This window comes from Hoplias malabaricus, chromosome 2 (genome assembly GCF_029633855.1).
Source record: "Hoplias malabaricus isolate fHopMal1 chromosome 2, fHopMal1.hap1, whole genome shotgun sequence".
NCBI classification, from domain to species: Eukaryota; Metazoa; Chordata; class Actinopteri; order Characiformes; family Erythrinidae; genus Hoplias; species Hoplias malabaricus.
The window spans coordinates 56,561,984-56,584,054 of NC_089801.1; the positions used below are offsets into that span (position 1 = coordinate 56,561,984).

The following is a 22,071-nucleotide window of genomic DNA, read 5'->3' on the forward strand; positions in this document are numbered from 1 at the left end:
AGTCCACCACTGCTGCAGCTATGACTTGGACTCCACTCTTTCTCTTCTTTTCTCTTTATTTTTCCCTCTCTTTCGCCCAGAATGGTGAGATTAATGTGCATTTTCCCTACTTCTGTTTCTCCACAGTAGGCCAAAGAGACCAGATTAAAATTATAGTTCTATATACATTTCCATAAGGTAAGTTTTACTTTAAAATATCAGAACAAAATGTTACTCCAGTCTATAGAGAACGCATCATTCAGTATTATTTACATATAAAAATATTATCCTCAGTTGCACATTCTTTAATTGTTGCTCGTTTGTGTACAGTCTATCTTATGTCTATTTTTTTTTTCCTTTTTAACCAGGAAAGTCAATAATAACATATTCTTATTTACAGCGGCATCCAGACAAGAAGCAAGGGCTGCTTGAGGAAAGAATGTTTAAAAGAAAATATATATAAAGAGAAAGGAAAACAAATTATGAAACATTTGCATACATGATTACATGCACAGGGGTAATAATAAATAAATAAATAAAGTCTTATATTTAATGTCTTTAGATATTTAATATCTAATATGTCTTATATTTAATTTGGACTACATTATTTTATACTATTATAGTTCATTTTTATGTCAACACCTGACCAAACAAGTTCCTTGTACAACAGCTACTCTGATTCTGATTCATAATAATATGAAGTAACATGTAATAATAATAATTTGAATAAAAATCTGATTCATAATAATAGCAGTAACATGTAGCTGTACCAATAAGATGTTTTGTGATATAAATTAAAATATATGTATTTATTTCCTTTAGAATAACTGTTAGATAGTGCTAATAATTCATTATTCATTAAGAAGCAATGTAATGTACCTGAATGGTGTGTATATATATATATATATATATATATATATATATATATATATATATATATATATATATATTTATATATATATATATATATATGTTGTATTGTTAGTGATGGAAGAAAAACTTAACATCTTAACAATCTTAACAAAACATTGATCTTCAAACTCACTTTCACCTACTACTTTATAGAAAATAATATCTTATATTTCTTATTTGTTTTTTATTATTATTTGTTTGTATTTACTGTGATTATATATAACTTTACACAAGTCCCAAACTCACTGAGAAGGCGTTAGTTTAAATATATATCATTATCTTAGATTTCTGCACTGTGCTGTGTATGAATAAATAAATACATTTGATATAAATACAAAAAGAAAAATCTCAACAACAGTGTTATGTGATAAATTGCACTGCTGTGTGTGCAGGTTTAGACCTTGAGCTGAAGAACTGTAACGAAAAACTGGAAGAAAAAACTAAATACACCAGCGACATTGGTGAGAAAGTGGAAGCCAGATATAAGTTATTCATCAGAATTATTTATTCATTCATTTATTCATTCATTCATTATCTGTTACCCTTATCCAGTTTAGGGTTGCAGTGGGTCCAGAGCCTACCTGGAGTCATTGGGCGCAAGGCAGGAATACACCCTGAAGGGGGCGCCAGTCCTTCACAGGGCAACACACACACACAGTCACACATTCACACACACACTCACACCTATGGACACTTTCGCCAATACACCTACCAACGTGTGTTTTTTTTTTTTTTTTTTGACTGTGGGAGGAAACTGGAGCACCCTGAGGAATCATCAGGATTAATCTGGCAATCTGACAATTTTTTACTTATTCCACAAGTAAATTATTGAGATGTTAGTGATGTCGTGATACTGTATACAGCGCAGAAAACCTGGCAGTACAATAAGCATTCATATATATTAATAAAAAACAGATAAAGTAACTGAAGTGTTAAGTGTTACAGATATTCTCCAGTACTCCAAACTATATATATGTAACATTCTGATTAATGTCTGCCTGCATTGGTGTGTTAAAATTGCCTGAAGATAACAAATTTGTTTATGGCAAATGCATATTTATTGCCATTTTTTAATTTGGTGGACCGAGCATATGGTCTTGGTACTTTCCATCATAGTTAACAATAATAATTACAATTTTATTAACTTTATAAAAAATATTGTCATTGCTAATTATATAATTGAAGTTAATAACATAATTTTGGGAGTAGGACCACACCCAAACTCCTCCTCTCAGCCCTATACATACCCCGCAAATTCATGTAATTTCTGCGTCAGACAAACTCGCTTCATTTAGTTCTGGAGACGGATCTCGACTCGACTGCTTCACTATGTCAGCTCGCTCCTCCGCGCTGGGTCATTCCTGATGATCCCCATATTCGGAGCCGTGTTCGGCCATTGTCAAACCCACTGAGCCTCCTATTTAGAAAAAAAAAACTTGCTCCCACCTCCACCCTGTCTCCACCCTTTTCTCACGTTCATTTATCCGGGGGTGGGGTCCGGCTTTATACGCATTCTTAAGCCACCCTTTACTCCTCCCCAAAGACTTCTGAGTTCACCTCCCCGTTTCAGCCTCTACGGGCGTGGTCCGTACTAGCAAATTAGTTAAAATAAATAATTATAAAAAGATGCAGTTATTGTATCAGTAAAACATTAATTAGTTATATCACCATTTTAACATTTAAAGTTATAGTAGTAATAATATGACAGAATTGTCACTGCACTATATCGCTGACTGATTTAAAAGAATTTAGAAGAGTTAATCTGGTTGGATAACCATGCCTGTTGGTCATGTAATCATTCTGAGGTCTTTTTGTAATTGCACTGCTCTGTGCTTATTAATTGCGTGCTGCTAGACATGAAAGTAGCAAACAGGATTTCTGCCACACCCACATATCACATCTTTGCATATTATTAATGGAACAAAACCTTATATCTCAAAAATCATCTTTGCAGAAGATGGAATAATAATCTTCAATTTAGGTAAAATACATAGATTTGTGAGGTATATTTTAACTTGTGTTTTTCATGTGCTATAATTTTAAAATATGCAAAAAAAAAAAAAAAGCAAAACCTTTTGTTAATTTCTTTAAATACTCTACGTCCTGATAGAAGTCAGTGTAATAAATTCTCTTAAGGTATGAATATGTTGAGCTCAACATACAATGCACTATTTGTGTACAGATGCTGTTTTATGACCCTCATCAGACATACAGTATTTAAGATTCAGCCCTTGTTTAGGCTGCAGCTTAGACTCAGCACTAATTCAGTGCAGAAGAGTAAATCGTCCTTTATCAGTCCATGCCATTCCTGATTTAGGGGAGTGGTTTAGAAGGAAGGGGAAAGTAGGGGTGGTATTATTTTTAGAATAAAATTTTCTATTGATTTTTACAGAATCATCGACTCTAGATTTAGTGTCAAAGACTCAAGGTTTTGTGAAAATGACACTAAGATTTTTTTTTGTGTTCTTCAGAGAATAATCTCATAGCAGTGAGGAAGGAGCTGAGCCAGGTGAGAACCTTGTGGAAGGACATCGTTGTTGGGTCCACTGAGCAGATCGCAGGTAAACTTTCTCCTTTTATTGTCCCCTACAAATTTTCATTGCCTCCTATATTATATTATACTGTGAAAAAAATTACTGAAATATTTATATCTAATAATAATAATATAAATTGGCATATTAATTGAACAATCTAATATGGCAATAATATTAGAGTGAAATTATTTTGATACATTGACCTTACTTTGAAGCAAAAATGTTCTTATAATACTTTTAAACTCATTGTGATTTCTTTGGGTAAAACAATACCTTTGCGGTGTAGTTCTATTGTTCAGAGGTTCCTAGTCCCAGAGACCTATATGTAATGTGTTCGGTTAAGTGTGTGTTTTTTCCTTGTACAACAAAGCTTTTTTTCCTTAGGTAATCATCCTCTGAGATTTTTCAGGTTGTAAAAGAATTGGCAAATTATTATTAGAGATTGGCCTTCTGTGATAATGTTCTGTGAATTCTACTAGATCCCCCTTGGTTTTTCACATTATGTTAATGACCAGCAAATATCAATTCACAAAATATGTTTTTGTTATTTAAGGTTAAATGCAAATATGTGAAGCTTGAAAAGTTAATTCTAAATTGTATTTCCAGTTTATTATAAACTGTTTGTTTTCTGTTTTTCATTTCAGGAGTTAAACCCTAGTGTTCCCAATCTGGTTAAAGCAGACATTTTATTTTTATATTTCATTATACCTATATGTTTGTTTGCCATGTGATATCCCAAATTCAGTGCTTATTGTAATTGTGATGCTCCTGTTTTATTTGTACAGCTCTACAGAAACAGCTGGATGCTCTGGTACAGAAGCTCAGTAATAGCAGACAGATTGGTGTGTACAATATTCAAGTGTTTGTTTATATTCACTGCACATTTTAAAAATGCATTATGACGATTCACTTTGATGAATGTTACAGCAGTTTATATTATTAAAGCAGTAAAGTCTATTTCTAGATTAATATATTTGTGTTGTATTTTATTTCAAATATAAATATTTATTTAAGGAAATAAATAATTGCAGTGCTCAGTGTAATATTGATTGGCTTTGTTTTATTTGTACAGCTCTACAGAAACAGCTGGATGATCTGGCACAGGAGCTCAATAATAGCACGCAAACTGGTGTGTACAATATTCAAGTGTGTGTTTATATGCATCATTTAAACATTAATTCAGACAATTCATTTCAATGGAATATTACAGCTGTTAATGCTTTATTTATAAGCTGTGCATTTAGATTCTTGATATACAACAATATATATAGTCAAAAATTGCACACTACCCACATGTAAGGCTATTCACAATACTGACACCTAGTGGCCTGGAAGTGCCAGAGATTCTGTACTAAAATATTGTGTGGGAGATATGGTCTATGGAGCACAAAGTGGTTAATTCAGGGAACACAAAGCAAATTGATTCCTGTTCTCATGTGAGCTGCACTTTTGATTGTGTGTAAATCATAGTGTAATTTAATACATGTAATTTCTCTGCAGAGTGCAAGGCAGTGGACCTGGTTTTTCTCTTGGATGGTTCTTTCACTGTGTCGTCTACAGAGTTTACTTTGATAAAAAAGTTTGTTTGGGATATTATAACAAGATATAACAACTCAGCCATACAGGTAACCATCACCTTCACTACACACCACTCTTCTTCAGACAAGCTTGTTTAATTTGGGCTCAAAGTACAGACTAAGAACATTATTGTTTAAGAGAGTATTACACTTAGTTAATAAACAGTAATGCTGAAATAAAATGTGCAGAATTGTGAACAACAAAATAAATATTGAATATGTTTTAATGTCTGCCTGTCTCTCTTACTGTCTGTCTGTGTTTAGTTTGCTGCTGCCCAGTTTTCTCATAAGATTCAGACTATTTTCACTTTTAAAGACTACAAGGAGAGCACAGCTAAGGAGAAGCTTGATGAAGAGGAGCAGATGGAAAAGCTGTCAAACACTTACAGGGCTATTCATCACGCCCTGTGAGTATTCCTCTCCATTTCCTTATTTTTCTCAAACTGAAAACACTTAAAGTTATAATTAAAATGATAATTATTAAATTATTATAATAAAACATATTGGACCACAAAGCACACTGTCCAATTCGCAGCTTTTTTACTTTAAAAATTCTTTATTCTATGAAATCAAATCATATAAATAACTTTGTGCAGTTGTAGAAACATTTAGTGTATGTGTTAAAAAAGTTTTTCTATGTTTAAAGGAGCAATTTGTAATACTGACAGCAAGCATTTACAATAGGATCTACAATGCAGATTCAGATCAGTGGCAAATTTTGACCCAGAGTTGACGCTTGAGCTGACTAGCCAATCAACACTGCAGACTCACTAACCAATCAGAACACTGCACACTGAGTAGCCAAAGCTATAACTGCTGCTTCTATTTATTCGGGTATACAGAAGGTGCTGGAATATCTTACTGTCCGATTAGACCATGAAAAATGACATTTCCTTTAGTAAGTCCTGGCAGCTTTACATTTGGAGGCACCTGTAAAGATCTGCCTTAATGATGTAATAATCAACATTTTAAATATTAATATTACTTTGATTTTCCAGAGTGAATCTCTTCAATTACGGTAGGTCTGGGGCGGATCCTGAGTCCAAGAAAGTGCTGGTCATCATCACAGATGGTGTTCCTACAGATTATGATGCTTATGGAGTTCTTAAACAGTGTGATGACCAGGGGATCTTCCGAATCATTGTCGGGGTGAGTTCACTCGCATTATATTTACATTCAGCATTATAGACACCCTAGCGCTGCTATATACATTGATATACACTGATCAGCCACAAGATTAAAGACCCTGATCTCACACCAGACTGGCTAGTTTTCATCTCTTCATGCATTAATCAGGAGTGTGTTCCTCAATGCTACACTAACATTCAACACTGTTCTGAGCAGTCAGTACTAAATATTGGAACATGACTGTGAATATTTGATGGCATTATGCAACATAAGCAACAGTGAGGTCAGATTCTGATGCTGGATAGTTCTCCAAAGGTATTGGAGGGAGCTTTATTACTATTAAGTTATCAAGTTTATGTGTTTGTGTACCATCAAAGTCTAACATAAATGTTCTTAAATCTAGTGTTAAAAGTAATTTCAAGTATTTACATTATAAAATACTCAGGGAAGTAATAGATAAAAGACCAGTAATACATACATGTAAAATCAAATACTTAGAACCAACCTCCGCTGACAGAGAAGTGTAAATCTGTTCTTTCTTCTGGCCACAGGTTAGCATTCTATCCTCACGGCTGGTTACAAGATTAGCATCAGACCCAAAGGATGAGAATTCATTCTTAATTGGGTCATACAGGAATCTGGATGGCCTTCTGGATAAACTGCAAACTAAGATCAGCAGTGGTACGCATGAACACAGTCCTTCACATATTCATCTGTTACAGGTCATATTAACTTTTTAATAACCATTTTACATCTGATAACTAAAATCAGGTCTGAAAAGTGATCTTGGAAGAAATTATTTGATGATTGATATATGGATTAGAGACATAACCTGAGAGAAAATTCAGCAAACCTCATGATGAAAGCCTGAATGTTTTAAAAATTAAATTAGCCTCATCAGGAGATCATAAGTTCCAGTTCCAGTGATGCCCCAGACATCCATAATCAGGAGTCCCAAAGAGTATATGTGGGTGGCTAAGACGGCCCTCCGTCTCCTTCCATCACTCATCAAAGAGCCTAGCAAAAGCAAGCATCTGTTAACCAACATATCAGACGTGGACAGTCAGTGTCCTTCTGCAAGTGTGTTAAGCTGATGGAAGAGAATCAGCAGTTAGTGTTTTCCTCCAACTGTGTTTATCGGAGGCACCTGAATCAGTAGTTGGTGTTCTCCAAGTGTGTGGAGCAGATGCCACAGAATCAGTTGGGTGTGTTCTCCTTGGTGCAGGTTGAGCATGTTGAACAGAATCTGTAGTTAGTGTCCTCCAACAAGCGTGTTGAGGTGATGCAAGAGAATAAAATGTAAATGATGTAAATGCTGAAGTCCTCTAATAGTAAAGGTTCACCTGTGATAATTACCCTTTTTTTTTTCAGGTTTAACGGGTGTTTGTTAGATCATGTTTCCAGACTGAATCCTTTTCTTTTGGATGTGCTTCTTTCTCTAAAATAAAGACAGTGTCATGCCTTCCCTCTTCCTGACACAGAAAAGGAAGAAAAAATAAAGCATCAGAAAGTCATCACAATGAGTTAGAACCTTGAATTTCAAAAATGGAATTAATGGAAATGTACATAATTTCATTGTTCTTGATCTTAGATATTTTAAAATGTTTTTTGTGTAATGTATAATTGTAATTCAAAATACAAACATTCCCCTGCTTTTGTGTAGTATCAAAAATAACATTATTATCATTATCTGTAACCGCTTATCCAGTTCAGGGTTGCGGTGGGTTCAGAGCCTACCTGGAATCATTGGGCGCAAGGTGGGAATACAAGGGGGCGCCACAGGGCAACACAGACATACACACATTCACACCTACGGACACTTTCGACTCGCCAATCCACCTATCAACGTGTGTTTTTGGACTGTTTTTGGATCTGGTTTCCCGGAGGAAACCCATGCGGACACGGGGAGAACACACCAACTCTTCACAGACAGTCACCTGGAGTGGGAATCGAACCCACAACCTCCAAGCCCCTGGAGCTCTGTGTCTGCGACACTACCTGCTGGGCCACCGTGCCACCCATCAAAAATAACAATTGTCATTTTATATTTAAAATACCAGCCTTAAAATCAAGTATTAATAAGCTACATTCATGAGGTCTAACATCGATATTACCATCTTTCTACCAAAAATCAAAACATCTAAACCATAGCTGACATATTTTTAGATAAAAGAACAAAACAAATTGTTGCACGTGCACTTCTTTAAGTTAATTTTGGTTGAATGATATCACAATTGTCATTATTAATACTACAAAGGTTTATAATAACATACAATTATAAATAAAATTGCTTTAAAACTTCTTTGTACATATAATAATTGCACTTACACTACAACTCCTCTTTTGTCTCCAATGGGAATTAAAAATAAAACAGAAGTTTCAATCTCATGTTTGTAACCTCATACATGTTCCAGTGTCCAGCTTTGTTGGTTTTGACAGTATATTTTACCTTCTTTTCCTTTTTCAATACCAAAATAAATCTGCATTTCTACAGCTCCTAATATCAAATACAGATCTATAGTACTTTAATTCATTATTATTAAGTGGTGAATTTTTCTATTAATACTTATTCTCCTGTCAGGACCGGTCAGACTGATGGAGGCGGACGCAAATAACACAAACTTTATTTAAACAAAAGATAACAAACAGAGATACTCAAACAGAAGACGTGAACAGAAAGACTTTACAGGGAGAGCTAAACAGACAAACCTAAATAGAGGGAACTGAACAGACAGAGAGAGCTTAAGCGACTAACCTTGACAAAGAGAGCTAAACAGAAACTAGAGAGACAGATACAGACCTAGACTGGGAGATAGATACATATAGACCTAGACAGGGAGATAGATACATATAGACCTAGACAGGGAGATAGATACATATAGACCTAGACAGGAAGAGCTGAACAGAGACACAAACAGGGAGAGCTAAACAGACTAATAGAGAGGAACAGACAAACCAAACCAAACCAAACCAATACACGAAGCACAAGGAAGGAACAGACAGACCAGATTGACCTACAAAGGGAAGCGACAAGAATGTCCAATAAAGGAAGTCTGAGACAAAGGAACTTAAATACACACAAGGACACCTGAGACAGATAACGAGAGACACTGACGAGGAAGTGGAACTAAGGCGAGACTAGGGACAGGAACCATAATAAAAAGAACCATGTGCAAGTGCACATGGTGGGAAAAGCAGACAGGACAGGGCCAGGGCGGGACATCTCCCTTATCAAAAATGAAATGATGCTTGAGTGATATTATTTTGGAAACATTAACTTGTACTAAGTCATCACTAATAAGTATTTTATATTATATTAAGATACACATAATATACACTGAGTGAACTAGTCACATGTTATTTTTGTCACTCTTCTGATAAAACTGAAATATATTCCTCTGAGCTGTCACCTGAATTCTAGTCAGGATGGCATGACTGTGAATGAAACATAATTTATTGTGTTACAGCAGCTGTTCAGAATGAAGGTGATGATCCTGCTAAGGCTGCTGTTCAGTGGGATTTTCTTTTTCATACTGGGTGCTGACTCGAGTATAATCCCTGTAAATAATTAGGACTATGTTTCTTTGTAAATACTTTAGCCTGTCTTTCTGTTTGCAGTGTTTATGCCTATTTTTGGCATCCTACCTCTGCTTGAAATTGCTTAAAATTCAGATAACAGTCAAAGTAAATACTGTATTACTGCAAATGCTACAGATACGGGAAGAGGATTGTAAGAGCAAAGTCCTGCTTTCAAAGTCAATATTTTAACTGCAAATTATACAGAGATTCACCAGGGTTCAAAAAGTCCAGCTGTCATGTCTCTAGCTTCACCTATTTCTGTAATGTTTTTGTTCCTTGCTGCTAGATATATAGTAATGCAAATCACCACAGCACTGTACACTGGACAGAGGGGTTCAATGTGTGCATAAAGGTGAATAATTATAGAGCTGCTAAAAGTGTAGTAAGTCATTTCTTGCCTTCTCCCTAGTCCTGCCCTTTATCAGGCTGCATGTGTTTACTCTGTAGCACCGCCCTCATGTAATTGTTCCCATGATTTCCATGTCTGTTAATACAATCTTTGTCTTATTATCAACTAATCACCATTTATTGTCACCGTAGCTGTTTTTTTTTAATTATTATTTTAAAAATGAAGAAAATTAATAGGGGTGACATGTTTAAAGTAGGATTTAGTACAGAAACTGTATCACAGAGCCTAGATTGCAGTCAAGCTGAGCTGTATTAAAACACTGTAAGGTTCCCATGTTAAGTATGGAGGTATGTTTGGTGCAAAACCCCTAAGCACCCGTGACAGTGATATTTGTAGTTGTAGAACAGGGGTGTCAAACCAAATCCACGGAGGGCCGTGTGGGTGCAGGTTTTCTTTCCAACCATGCAGAAGCCACACCTCATTCCACCTGTTTTTAATCATTGGATATAATCAATAGATCTTGACTTTCAGTAGTGTGGGGCTTTTGCATGGTTGAAAAGAACACCTGCACCCACACGGCCCTCCATGGATTTGGTTTCACACCCATGTTGTAGAAAATAGTCACACATGTGTATCAGTAAATTTGAAGTCAAAGTGAAAATCACTTCAGGAGTTGCAAACCTGTAGTTTTTTTTCCACTCCCACAAGTACAGCTTAATAGTTACACCTTCACAAACTCTTCACTGCAGGTGCACAAATCCAGTTCTACACACACACAAGTACAAAAATATCATACGCTCACAGTTTTGCTCCATTTGTAGCGGTAAATATGGTGCATAACACATTCGCACTTGATTAAAACTTGCACATTCGCAAACCAACATGTGAATCTGGGCAGTGCGAGTTGCACACCTGTAGAAAGTCTCCTCAGAAATATATATATATTTTAATTTTTTGGGGGGTGATATTTCTCTTGCACAAACACAAGTCAGTGACTGCACCTGCTCGAATCTGCGGCTACGAGTCTCTAATGCTGGCTTCTTCACTCACACGTGACTACTTCCGGGCGCTCTCATATTTGCAACAAATATATCAGATGGAGCATGGTGCAGAACTAATCTGTATCTGTAGAACTGTATATTCTAGTAATGATGCAGATTTTTTTTTTGCTCAATTATTCCAAGAATTTTCTCTGAATTATTGAAAGCTAATATAAAAGATTAGCTCTGTACCATGCTCCATCTGATATATTTGGTGCAAATATGAGAGCGCGCGGAAGTAGTATATATGGGCGGCATGGTGGTGCAGCAGGTAGTGTCGTAGTCACACAGCTTTAGGGACCTTATCCAATTCAGGGTCACGCCGGGTCCAAAGCCTACCTGGAATCATTGGGCGCAAGGTTGGAATACACCCTGGAGGGGGTGCCAGTCCTTCACAGGACAACACATACACAGTCACATTCACTCACACACTCACAGTCACTTTTGAGTCGCCAATCCACCTACCAACGTGTGTTTTTTGACTCTGGGGGGAAACCGGAGCAACTGGAGGAAACCCACACGGACACAGGGAGAACACACCAAACTCCACACAGTCACCCTGAGCGGGAATCAAATAACACAAACTTTATTTAAACAAAAGATAACAAACAGAGATACTCAAACAGAAGACGTGAACAGAAAGACTTTACAGGGAGAGCTAAACAGACAAACCTAAATAGAGGGAACTGAACAGACAGAGAGAGCTTAAGCGACTAACCTTGACAAAGAGAGCTAAACAGAAACTAGAGAGACAGATACAGACCTAGACTGGGAGATAGATACATATAGACCTAGACAGGGAGATAGATACATATAGACCTAGACAGGGAGATAGATACATATAGACCTAGACAGGAAGAGCTGAACAGAGACACAAACAGGGAGAGCTAAACAGACTAATAGAGAGGAACAGACAAACCAAACCAAACCAAACCAATACACGAAGCACAAGGAAGGAACAGACAGACCAGATTGACCTACAAAGGGAAGCGACAAGAATGTCCAATAAAGGAAGTCTGAGACAAAGGAACTTAAATACACACAAGGACACCTGAGACAGATAACGAGAGACACTGACGAGGAAGTGGAACTAAGGCGAGACTAGGGACAGGAACCATAATAAAAAGAACCATGTGCAAGTGCACATGGTGGGAAAAGCAGACAGGACAGGGCCAGGGCGGGACATCTCCCTTATCAAAAATGAAATGATGCTTGAGTGATATTATTTTGGAAACATTAACTTGTACTAAGTCATCACTAATAAGTATTTTATATTATATTAAGATACACATAATATACACTGAGTGAACTAGTCACATGTTATTTTTGTCACTCTTCTGATAAAACTGAAATATATTCCTCTGAGCTGTCACCTGAATTCTAGTCAGGATGGCATGACTGTGAATGAAACATAATTTATTGTGTTACAGCAGCTGTTCAGAATGAAGGTGATGATCCTGCTAAGGCTGCTGTTCAGTGGGATTTTCTTTTTCATACTGGGTGCTGACTCGAGTATAATCCCTGTAAATAATTAGGACTATGTTTCTTTGTAAATACTTTAGCCTGTCTTTCTGTTTGCAGTGTTTATGCCTATTTTTGGCATCCTACCTCTGCTTGAAATTGCTTAAAATTCAGATAACAGTCAAAGTAAATACTGTATTACTGCAAATGCTACAGATACGGGAAGAGGATTGTAAGAGCAAAGTCCTGCTTTCAAAGTCAATATTTTAACTGCAAATTATACAGAGATTCACCAGGGTTCAAAAAGTCCAGCTGTCATGTCTCTAGCTTCACCTATTCCTGTAATGTTTTTGTTCCTTGCTGCTAGATATATAGTAATGCAAATCACCACAGCACTGTACACTGGACAGAGGGGTTCAATGTGTGCATAAAGGTGAATAATTATAGAGCTGCTAAAAGTGTAGTAAGTCATTTCTTGCCTTCTCCCTAGTCCTGCCCTTTATCAGGCTGCATGTGTTTACTCTGTAGCACCGCCCTCATGTAATTGTTCCCATGATTTCCATGTCTGTTAATACAATCTTTGTCTTATTATCAACTAATCACCATTTATTGTCACCGTAGCTGTTTTTTTTTAATTATTATTTTAAAAATGAAGAAAATTAATAGGGGTGACATGTTTAAAGTAGGATTTAGTACAGAAACTGTATCACAGAGCCTAGATTGCAGTCAAGCTGAGCTGTATTAAAACACTGTAAGGTTCCCATGTTAAGTATGGAGGTATGTTTGGTGCAAAACCCCTAAGCACCCGTGACAGTGATATTTGTAGTTGTAGAACAGGGGTGTCAAACCAAATCCACGGAGGGCCGTGTGGGTGCAGGTTTTCTTTCCAACCATGCAGAAGCCACACCTCATTCCACCTGTTTTTAATCATTGGATATAATCAATAGATCTTGACTTTCAGTAGTGTGGGGCTTTTGCATGGTTGAAAAGAACACCTGCACCCACACGGCCCTCCATGGATTTGGTTTCACACCCATGTTGTAGAAAATAGTCACACATGTGTATCAGTAAATTTGAAGTCAAAGTGAAAATCACTTCAGGAGTTGCAAACCTGTAGTTTTTTTTCCACTCCCACAAGTACAGCTTAATAGTTACACCTTCACAAACTCTTCACTGCAGGTGCACAAATCCAGTTCTACACACACACAAGTACAAAAATATCATACGCTCACAGTTTTGCTCCATTTGTAGCGGTAAATATGGTGCATAACACATTCGCACTTGATTAAAACTTGCACATTCGCAAACCAACATGTGAATCTGGGCAGTGCGAGTTGCACACCTGTAGAAAGTCTCCTCAGAAATATATATATATTTTAATTTTTTGGGGGGTGATATTTCTCTTGCACAAACACAAGTCAGTGACTGCACCTGCTCGAATCTGCGGCTACGAGTCTCTAATGCTGGCTTCTTCACTCACACGTGACTACTTCCGGGCGCTCTCATATTTGCAACAAATATATCAGATGGAGCATGGTGCAGAACTAATCTGTATCTGTAGAACTGTATATTCTAGTAATGATGCAGATTTTTTTTTTGCTCAATTATTCCAAGAATTTTCTCTGAATTATTGAAAGCTAATATAAAAGATTAGCTCTGTACCATGCTCCATCTGATATATTTGGTGCAAATATGAGAGCGCGCGGAAGTAGTATATATGGGCGGCATGGTGGTGCAGCAGGTAGTGTCGTAGTCACACAGCTTTAGGGACCTTATCCAATTCAGGGTCACGCCGGGTCCAAAGCCTACCTGGAATCATTGGGCGTAAGGTTGGAATACACCCTGGAGGGGGTGCCAGTCCTTCACAGGACAACACATACACAGTCACATTCACTCACACACTCACAGTCACTTTTGAGTCGCCAATCCACCTACCAACGTGTGTTTTTTGACTCTGGGGGGAAACCGGAGCAACTGGAGGAAACCCACACGGACACAGGGAGAACACACCAAACTCCACACAGTCACCCTGAGCGGGAATCAAATAACACAAACTTTATTTAAACAAAAGATAACAAACAGAGATACTCAAACAGAAGACGTGAACAGAAAGACTTTACAGGGAGAGCTAAACAGACAAACCTAAATAGAGGGAACTGAACAGACAGAGAGAGCTTAAGCGACTAACCTTGACAAAGAGAGCTAAACAGAAACTAGAGAGACAGATACAGACCTAGACTGGGAGATAGATACATATAGACCTAGACAGGGAGATAGATACATATAGACCTAGACAGGGAGATAGATACATATAGACCTAGACAGGAAGAGCTGAACAGAGACACAAACAGGGAGAGCTAAACAGACTAATAGAGAGGAACAGACAAACCAAACCAAACCAAACCAATACACGAAGCACAAGGAAGGAACAGACAGACCAGATTGACCTACAAAGGGAAGCGACAAGAATGTCCAATAAAGGAAGTCTGAGACAAAGGAACTTAAATACACACAAGGACACCTGAGACAGATAACGAGAGACACTGACGAGGAAGTGGAACTAAGGCGAGACTAGGGACAGGAACCATAATAAAAAGAACCATGTGCAAGTGCACATGGTGGGAAAAGCAGACAGGACAGGGCCAGGGCGGGACATCTCCCTTATCAAAAATGAAATGATGCTTGAGTGATATTATTTTGGAAACATTAACTTGTACTAAGTCATCACTAATAAGTATTTTATATTATATTAAGATACACATAATATACACTGAGTGAACTAGTCACATGTTATTTTTGTCACTCTTCTGATAAAACTGAAATATATTCCTCTGAGCTGTCACCTGAATTCTAGTCAGGATGGCATGACTGTGAATGAAACATAATTTATTGTGTTACAGCAGCTGTTCAGAATGAAGGTGATGATCCTGCTAAGGCTGCTGTTCAGTGGGATTTTCTTTTTCATACTGGGTGCTGACTCGAGTATAATCCCTGTAAATAATTAGGACTATGTTTCTTTGTAAATACTTTAGCCTGTCTTTCTGTTTGCAGTGTTTATGCCTATTTTTGGCATCCTACCTCTGCTTGAAATTGCTTAAAATTCAGATAACAGTCAAAGTAAATACTGTATTACTGCAAATGCTACAGATACGGGAAGAGGATTGTAAGAGCAAAGTCCTGCTTTCAAAGTCAATATTTTAACTGCAAATTATACAGAGATTCACCAGGGTTCAAAAAGTCCAGCTGTCATGTCTCTAGCTTCACCTATTCCTGTAATGTTTTTGTTCCTTGCTGCTAGATATATAGTAATGCAAATCACCACAGCACTGTACACTGGACAGAGGGGTTCAATGTGTGCATAAAGGTGAATAATTATAGAGCTGCTAAAAGTGTAGTAAGTCATTTCTTGCCTTCTCCCTAGTCCTGCCCTTTATCAGGCTGCATGTGTTTACTCTGTAGCACCGCCCTCATGTAATTGTTCCCATGATTTCCATGTCTGTTAATACAATCTTTGTCTTATTATCAACTAATCACCATTTATTGTCACCGTAGCTGTTTTTTTTTAATTATTATTTTAAAAATGAAGAAAATTAATAGGGGTGACATGTTTAAAGTAGGATTTAGTACAGAAACTGTATCACAGAGCCTAGATTGCAGTCAAGCTGAGCTGTATTAAAACACTGTAAGGTTCCCATGTTAAGTATGGAGGTATGTTTGGTGCAAAACCCCTAAGCACCCGTGACAGTGATATTTGTAGTTGTAGAACAGGGGTGTCAAACCAAATCCACGGAGGGCCGTGTGGGTGCAGGTTTTCTTTCCAACCATGCAGAAGCCACACCTCATTCCACCTGTTTTTAATCATTGGATATAATCAATAGATCTTGACTTTCAGTAGTGTGGGGCTTTTGCATGGTTGAAAAGAACACCTGCACCCACACGGCCCTCCATGGATTTGGTTTCACACCCATGTTGTAGAAAATAGTCACACATGTGTATCAGTAAATTTGAAGTCAAAGTGAAAATCACTTCAGGAGTTGCAAACCTGTAGTTTTTTTTCCACTCCCACAAGTACAGCTTAATAGTTACACCTTCACAAACTCTTCACTGCAGGTGCACAAATCCAGTTCTACACACACACAAGTACAAAAATATCATACGCTCACAGTTTTGCTCCATTTGTAGCGGTAAATATGGTGCATAACACATTCGCACTTGATTAAAACTTGCACATTCGCAAACCAACATGTGAATCTGGGCAGTGCGAGTTGCACACCTGTAGAAAGTCTCCTCAGAAATATATATATATTTTAATTTTTTGGGGGGTGATATTTCTCTTGCACAAACACAAGTCAGTGACTGCACCTGCTCGAATCTGCGGCTACGAGTCTCTAATGCTGGCTTCTTCACTCACACGTGACTACTTCCGGGCGCTCTCATATTTGCAACAAATATATCAGATGGAGCATGGTGCAGAACTAATCTGTATCTGTAGAACTGTATATTCTAGTAATGATGCAGATTTTTTTTTTGCTCAATTATTCCAAGAATTTTCTCTGAATTATTGAAAGCTAATATAAAAGATTAGCTCTGTACCATGCTCCATCTGATATATTTGGTGCAAATATGAGAGCGCGCGGAAGTAGTATATATGGGCGGCATGGTGGTGCAGCAGGTAGTGTCGTAGTCACACAGCTTTAGGGACCTTATCCAATTCAGGGTCACGCCGGGTCCAAAGCCTACCTGGAATCATTGGGCGCAAGGTTGGAATACACCCTGGAGGGGGTGCCAGTCCTTCACAGGACAACACATACACAGTCACATTCACTCACACACTCACAGTCACTTTTGAGTCGCCAATCCACCTACCAACGTGTGTTTTTTGACTCTGGGGGGAAACCGGAGCAACTGGAGGAAACCCACACGGACACAGGGAGAACACACCAAACTCCACACAGTCACCCTGAGCGGGAATCAAATAACACAAACTTTATTTAAACAAAAGATAACAAACAGAGATACTCAAACAGAAGACGTGAACAGAAAGACTTTACAGGGAGAGCTAAACAGACAAACCTAAATAGAGGGAACTGAACAGACAGAGAGAGCTTAAGCGACTAACCTTGACAAAGAGAGCTAAACAGAAACTAGAGAGACAGATACAGACCTAGACTGGGAGATAGATACATATAGACCTAGACAGGGAGATAGATACATATAGACCTAGACAGGGAGATAGATACATATAGACCTAGACAGGAAGAGCTGAACAGAGACACAAACAGGGAGAGCTAAACAGACTAATAGAGAGGAACAGACAAACCAAACCAAACCAAACCAATACACGAAGCACAAGGAAGGAACAGACAGACCAGATTGACCTACAAAGGGAAGCGACAAGAATGTCCAATAAAGGAAGTCTGAGACAAAGGAACTTAAATACACACAAGGACACCTGAGACAGATAACGAGAGACACTGACGAGGAAGTGGAACTAAGGCGAGACTAGGGACAGGAACCATAATAAAAAGAACCATGTGCAAGTGCACATGGTGGGAAAAGCAGACAGGACAGGGCCAGGGCGGGACATCTCCCTTATCAAAAATGAAATGATGCTTGAGTGATATTATTTTGGAAACATTAACTTGTACTAAGTCATCACTAATAAGTATTTTATATTATATTAAGATACACATAATATACACTGAGTGAACTAGTCACATGTTATTTTTGTCACTCTTCTGATAAAACTGAAATATATTCCTCTGAGCTGTCACCTGAATTCTAGTCAGGATGGCATGACTGTGAATGAAACATAATTTATTGTGTTACAGCAGCTGTTCAGAATGAAGGTGATGATCCTGCTAAGGCTGCTGTTCAGTGGGATTTTCTTTTTCATACTGGGTGCTGACTCGAGTATAATCCCTGTAAATAATTAGGACTATGTTTCTTTGTAAATACTTTAGCCTGTCTTTCTGTTTGCAGTGTTTATGCCTATTTTTGGCATCCTACCTCTGCTTGAAATTGCTTAAAATTCAGATAACAGTCAAAGTAAATACTGTATTACTGCAAATGCTACAGATACGGGAAGAGGATTGTAAGAGCAAAGTCCTGCTTTCAAAGTCAATATTTTAACTGCAAATTATACAGAGATTCACCAGGGTTCAAAAAGTCCAGCTGTCATGTCTCTAGCTTCACCTATTCCTGTAATGTTTTTGTTCCTTGCTGCTAGATATATAGTAATGCAAATCACCACAGCACTGTACACTGGACAGAGGGGTTCAATGTGTGCATAAAGGTGAATAATTATAGAGCTGCTAAAAGTGTAGTAAGTCATTTCTTGCCTTCTCCCTAGTCCTGCCCTTTATCAGGCTGCATGTGTTTACTCTGTAGCACCGCCCTCATGTAATTGTTCCCATGATTTCCATGTCTGTTAATACAATCTTTGTCTTATTATCAACTAATCACCATTTATTGTCACCGTAGCTGTTTTTTTTTAATTATTATTTTAAAAATGAAGAAAATTAATAGGGGTGACATGTTTAAAGTAGGATTTAGTACAGAAACTGTATCACAGAGCCTAGATTGCAGTCAAGCTGAGCTGTATTAAAACACTGTAAGGTTCCCATGTTAAGTATGGAGGTATGTTTGGTGCAAAACCCCTAAGCACCCGTGACAGTGATATTTGTAGTTGTAGAACAGGGGTGTCAAACCAAATCCACGGAGGGCCGTGTGGGTGCAGGTTTTCTTTCCAACCATGCAGAAGCCACACCTCATTCCACCTGTTTTTAATCATTGGATATAATCAATAGATCTTGACTTTCAGTAGTGTGGGGCTTTTGCATGGTTGAAAAGAACACCTGCACCCACACGGCCCTCCATGGATTTGGTTTCACACCCATGTTGTAGAAAATAGTCACACATGTGTATCAGTAAATTTGAAGTCAAAGTGAAAATCACTTCAGGAGTTGCAAACCTGTAGTTTTTTTTCCACTCCCACAAGTACAGCTTAATAGTTACACCTTCACAAACTCTTCACTGCAGGTGCACAAATCCAGTTCTACACACACACAAGTACAAAAATATCATACGCTCACAGTTTTGCTCCATTTGTAGCGGTAAATATGGTGCATAACACATTCGCACTTGATTAAAACTTGCACATTCGCAAACCAACATGTGAATCTGGGCAGTGCGAGTTGCACACCTGTAGAAAGTCTCCTCAGAAATATATATATATTTTAATTTTTTGGGGGGTGATATTTCTCTTGCACAAACACAAGTCAGTGACTGCACCTGCTCGAATCTGCGGCTACGAGTCTCTAATGCTGGCTTCTTCACTCACACGTGACTACTTCCGGGCGCTCTCATATTTGCAACAAATATATCAGATGGAGCATGGTGCAGAACTAATCTGTATCTGTAGAACTGTATATTCTAGTAATGATGCAGATTTTTTTTTTGCTCAATTATTCCAAGAATTTTCTCTGAATTATTGAAAGCTAATATAAAAGATTAGCTCTGTACCATGCTCCATCTGATATATTTGGTGCAAATATGAGAGCGCGCGGAAGTAGTATATATGGGCGGCATGGTGGTGCAGCAGGTAGTGTCGTAGTCACACAGCTTTAGGGACCTTATCCAATTCAGGGTCACGCCGGGTCCAAAGCCTACCTGGAATCATTGGGCGTAAGGTTGGAATACACCCTGGAGGGGGTGCCAGTCCTTCACAGGACAACACATACACAGTCACATTCACTCACACACTCACAGTCACTTTTGAGTCGCCAATCCACCTACCAACGTGTGTTTTTTGACTCTGGGGGGAAACCGGAGCAACTGGAGGAAACCCACACGGACACAGGGAGAACACACCAAACTCCACACAGTCACCCTGAGCGGGAATCAAATAACACAAACTTTATTTAAACAAAAGATAACAAACAGAGATACTCAAACAGAAGACGTGAACAGAAAGACTTTACAGGGAGAGCTAAACAGACAAACCTAAATAGAGGGAACTGAACAGACAGAGAGAGCTTAAGCGACTAACCTTGACAAAGAGAGCTAAACAGAAACTAGAGAGACAGATACAGACCTAGACTGGGAGATAGATACATATAGACCTAGACAGGGAGATAGATACATATAGACCTAGACAGGGAGATAGATACATATAGACCTAGACAGGAAGAGCTGAACAGAGACACAAACAGGGAGAGCTAAACAGACTAATAGAGAGGAACAGACAAACCAAACCAAACCAAACCAATACACGAAGCACAAGGAAGGAACAGACAGACCAGATTGACCTACAAAGGGAAGCGACAAGAATGTCCAATAAAGGAAGTCTGAGACAAAGGAACTTAAATACACACAAGGACACCTGAGACAGATAACGAGAGACACTGACGAGGAAGTGGAACTAAGGCGAGACTAGGGACAGGAACCATAATAAAAAGAACCATGTGCAAGTGCACATGGTGGGAAAAGCAGACAGGACAGGGCCAGGGCGGGACATCTCCCTTATCAAAAATGAAATGATGCTTGAGTGATATTATTTTGGAAACATTAACTTGTACTAAGTCATCACTAATAAGTATTTTATATTATATTAAGATACACATAATATACACTGAGTGAACTAGTCACATGTTATTTTTGTCACTCTTCTGATAAAACTGAAATATATTCCTCTGAGCTGTCACCTGAATTCTAGTCAGGATGGCATGACTGTGAATGAAACATAATTTATTGTGTTACAGCAGCTGTTCAGAATGAAGGTGATGATCCTGCTAAGGCTGCTGTTCAGTGGGATTTTCTTTTTCATACTGGGTGCTGACTCGAGTATAATCCCTGTAAATAATTAGGACTATGTTTCTTTGTAAATACTTTAGCCTGTCTTTCTGTTTGCAGTGTTTATGCCTATTTTTGGCATCCTACCTCTGCTTGAAATTGCTTAAAATTCAGATAACAGTCAAAGTAAATACTGTATTACTGCAAATGCTACAGATACGGGAAGAGGATTGTAAGAGCAAAGTCCTGCTTTCAAAGTCAATATTTTAACTGCAAATTATACAGAGATTCACCAGGGTTCAAAAAGTCCAGCTGTCATGTCTCTAGCTTCACCTATTCCTGTAATGTTTTTGTTCCTTGCTGCTAGATATATAGTAATGCAAATCACCACAGCACTGTACACTGGACAGAGGGGTTCAATGTGTGCATAAAGGTGAATAATTATAGAGCTGCTAAAAGTGTAGTAAGTCATTTCTTGCCTTCTCCCTAGTCCTGCCCTTTATCAGGCTGCATGTGTTTACTCTGTAGCACCGCCCTCATGTAATTGTTCCCATGATTTCCATGTCTGTTAATACAATCTTTGTCTTATTATCAACTAATCACCATTTATTGTCACCGTAGCTGTTTTTTTTTAATTATTATTTTAAAAATGAAGAAAATTAATAGGGGTGACATGTTTAAAGTAGGATTTAGTACAGAAACTGTATCACAGAGCCTAG

The 22,071-nt window shown here is 38.0% G+C and overlaps 1 protein-coding gene across 2 annotated transcripts; it reads left to right on the top strand.

Annotated features, from left to right (window-relative positions):
• LOC136686549 (integrin alpha-L-like) lies at positions 1-8,578 on the top strand. 2 transcript variants are annotated; one of them, XM_066660414.1, is made up of 10 exons: positions 1-84; positions 1,284-1,352; positions 3,363-3,452; positions 4,211-4,267; positions 4,498-4,554; positions 4,926-5,050; positions 5,267-5,409; positions 6,001-6,151; positions 6,682-6,811; positions 7,502-8,578. In XM_066660414.1, exons 1-10 carry the CDS (start codon positions 21-23, stop codon positions 7,519-7,521), a joined length of 906 nt encoding a protein of 301 aa, XP_066516511.1. In that variant the 5' UTR covers positions 1-20; the 3' UTR covers positions 7,522-8,578. The 2 variants fall into 2 exon arrangements, with proteins under 2 accessions (XP_066516511.1, XP_066516512.1); XM_066660415.1 differs by lacking the exon at positions 1-84 and adding an exon at positions 472-496 and having other exon boundaries at positions 7,502-8,577.
• The last annotated feature ends 13,493 nt before the right edge of the window (positions 8,579-22,071 follow it).

What these genes read in the sequence shown, in the direction of transcription:
- LOC136686549 (XM_066660414.1), top strand. Translation starts at nt 21, where the DNA reads ATGACTTGGACTCCACTCTTTCTCTTCTTTTCTCTTTATTTTTCCCTC. An exon ending in ATAACAACTCAGCCATACAG is followed by an intron (nt 5,051 to 5,266) that starts GTAACCATCACC and finishes GTCTGTGTTTAG; the next exon opens with TTTGCTGCTGCCCAGTTTTC. An exon ending in GCAAACTAAGATCAGCAGTG is followed by an intron (nt 6,812 to 7,501) that starts GTACGCATGAAC and finishes TTTTTTTTTCAG; the next exon opens with GTTTAACGGGTGTTTGTTAG.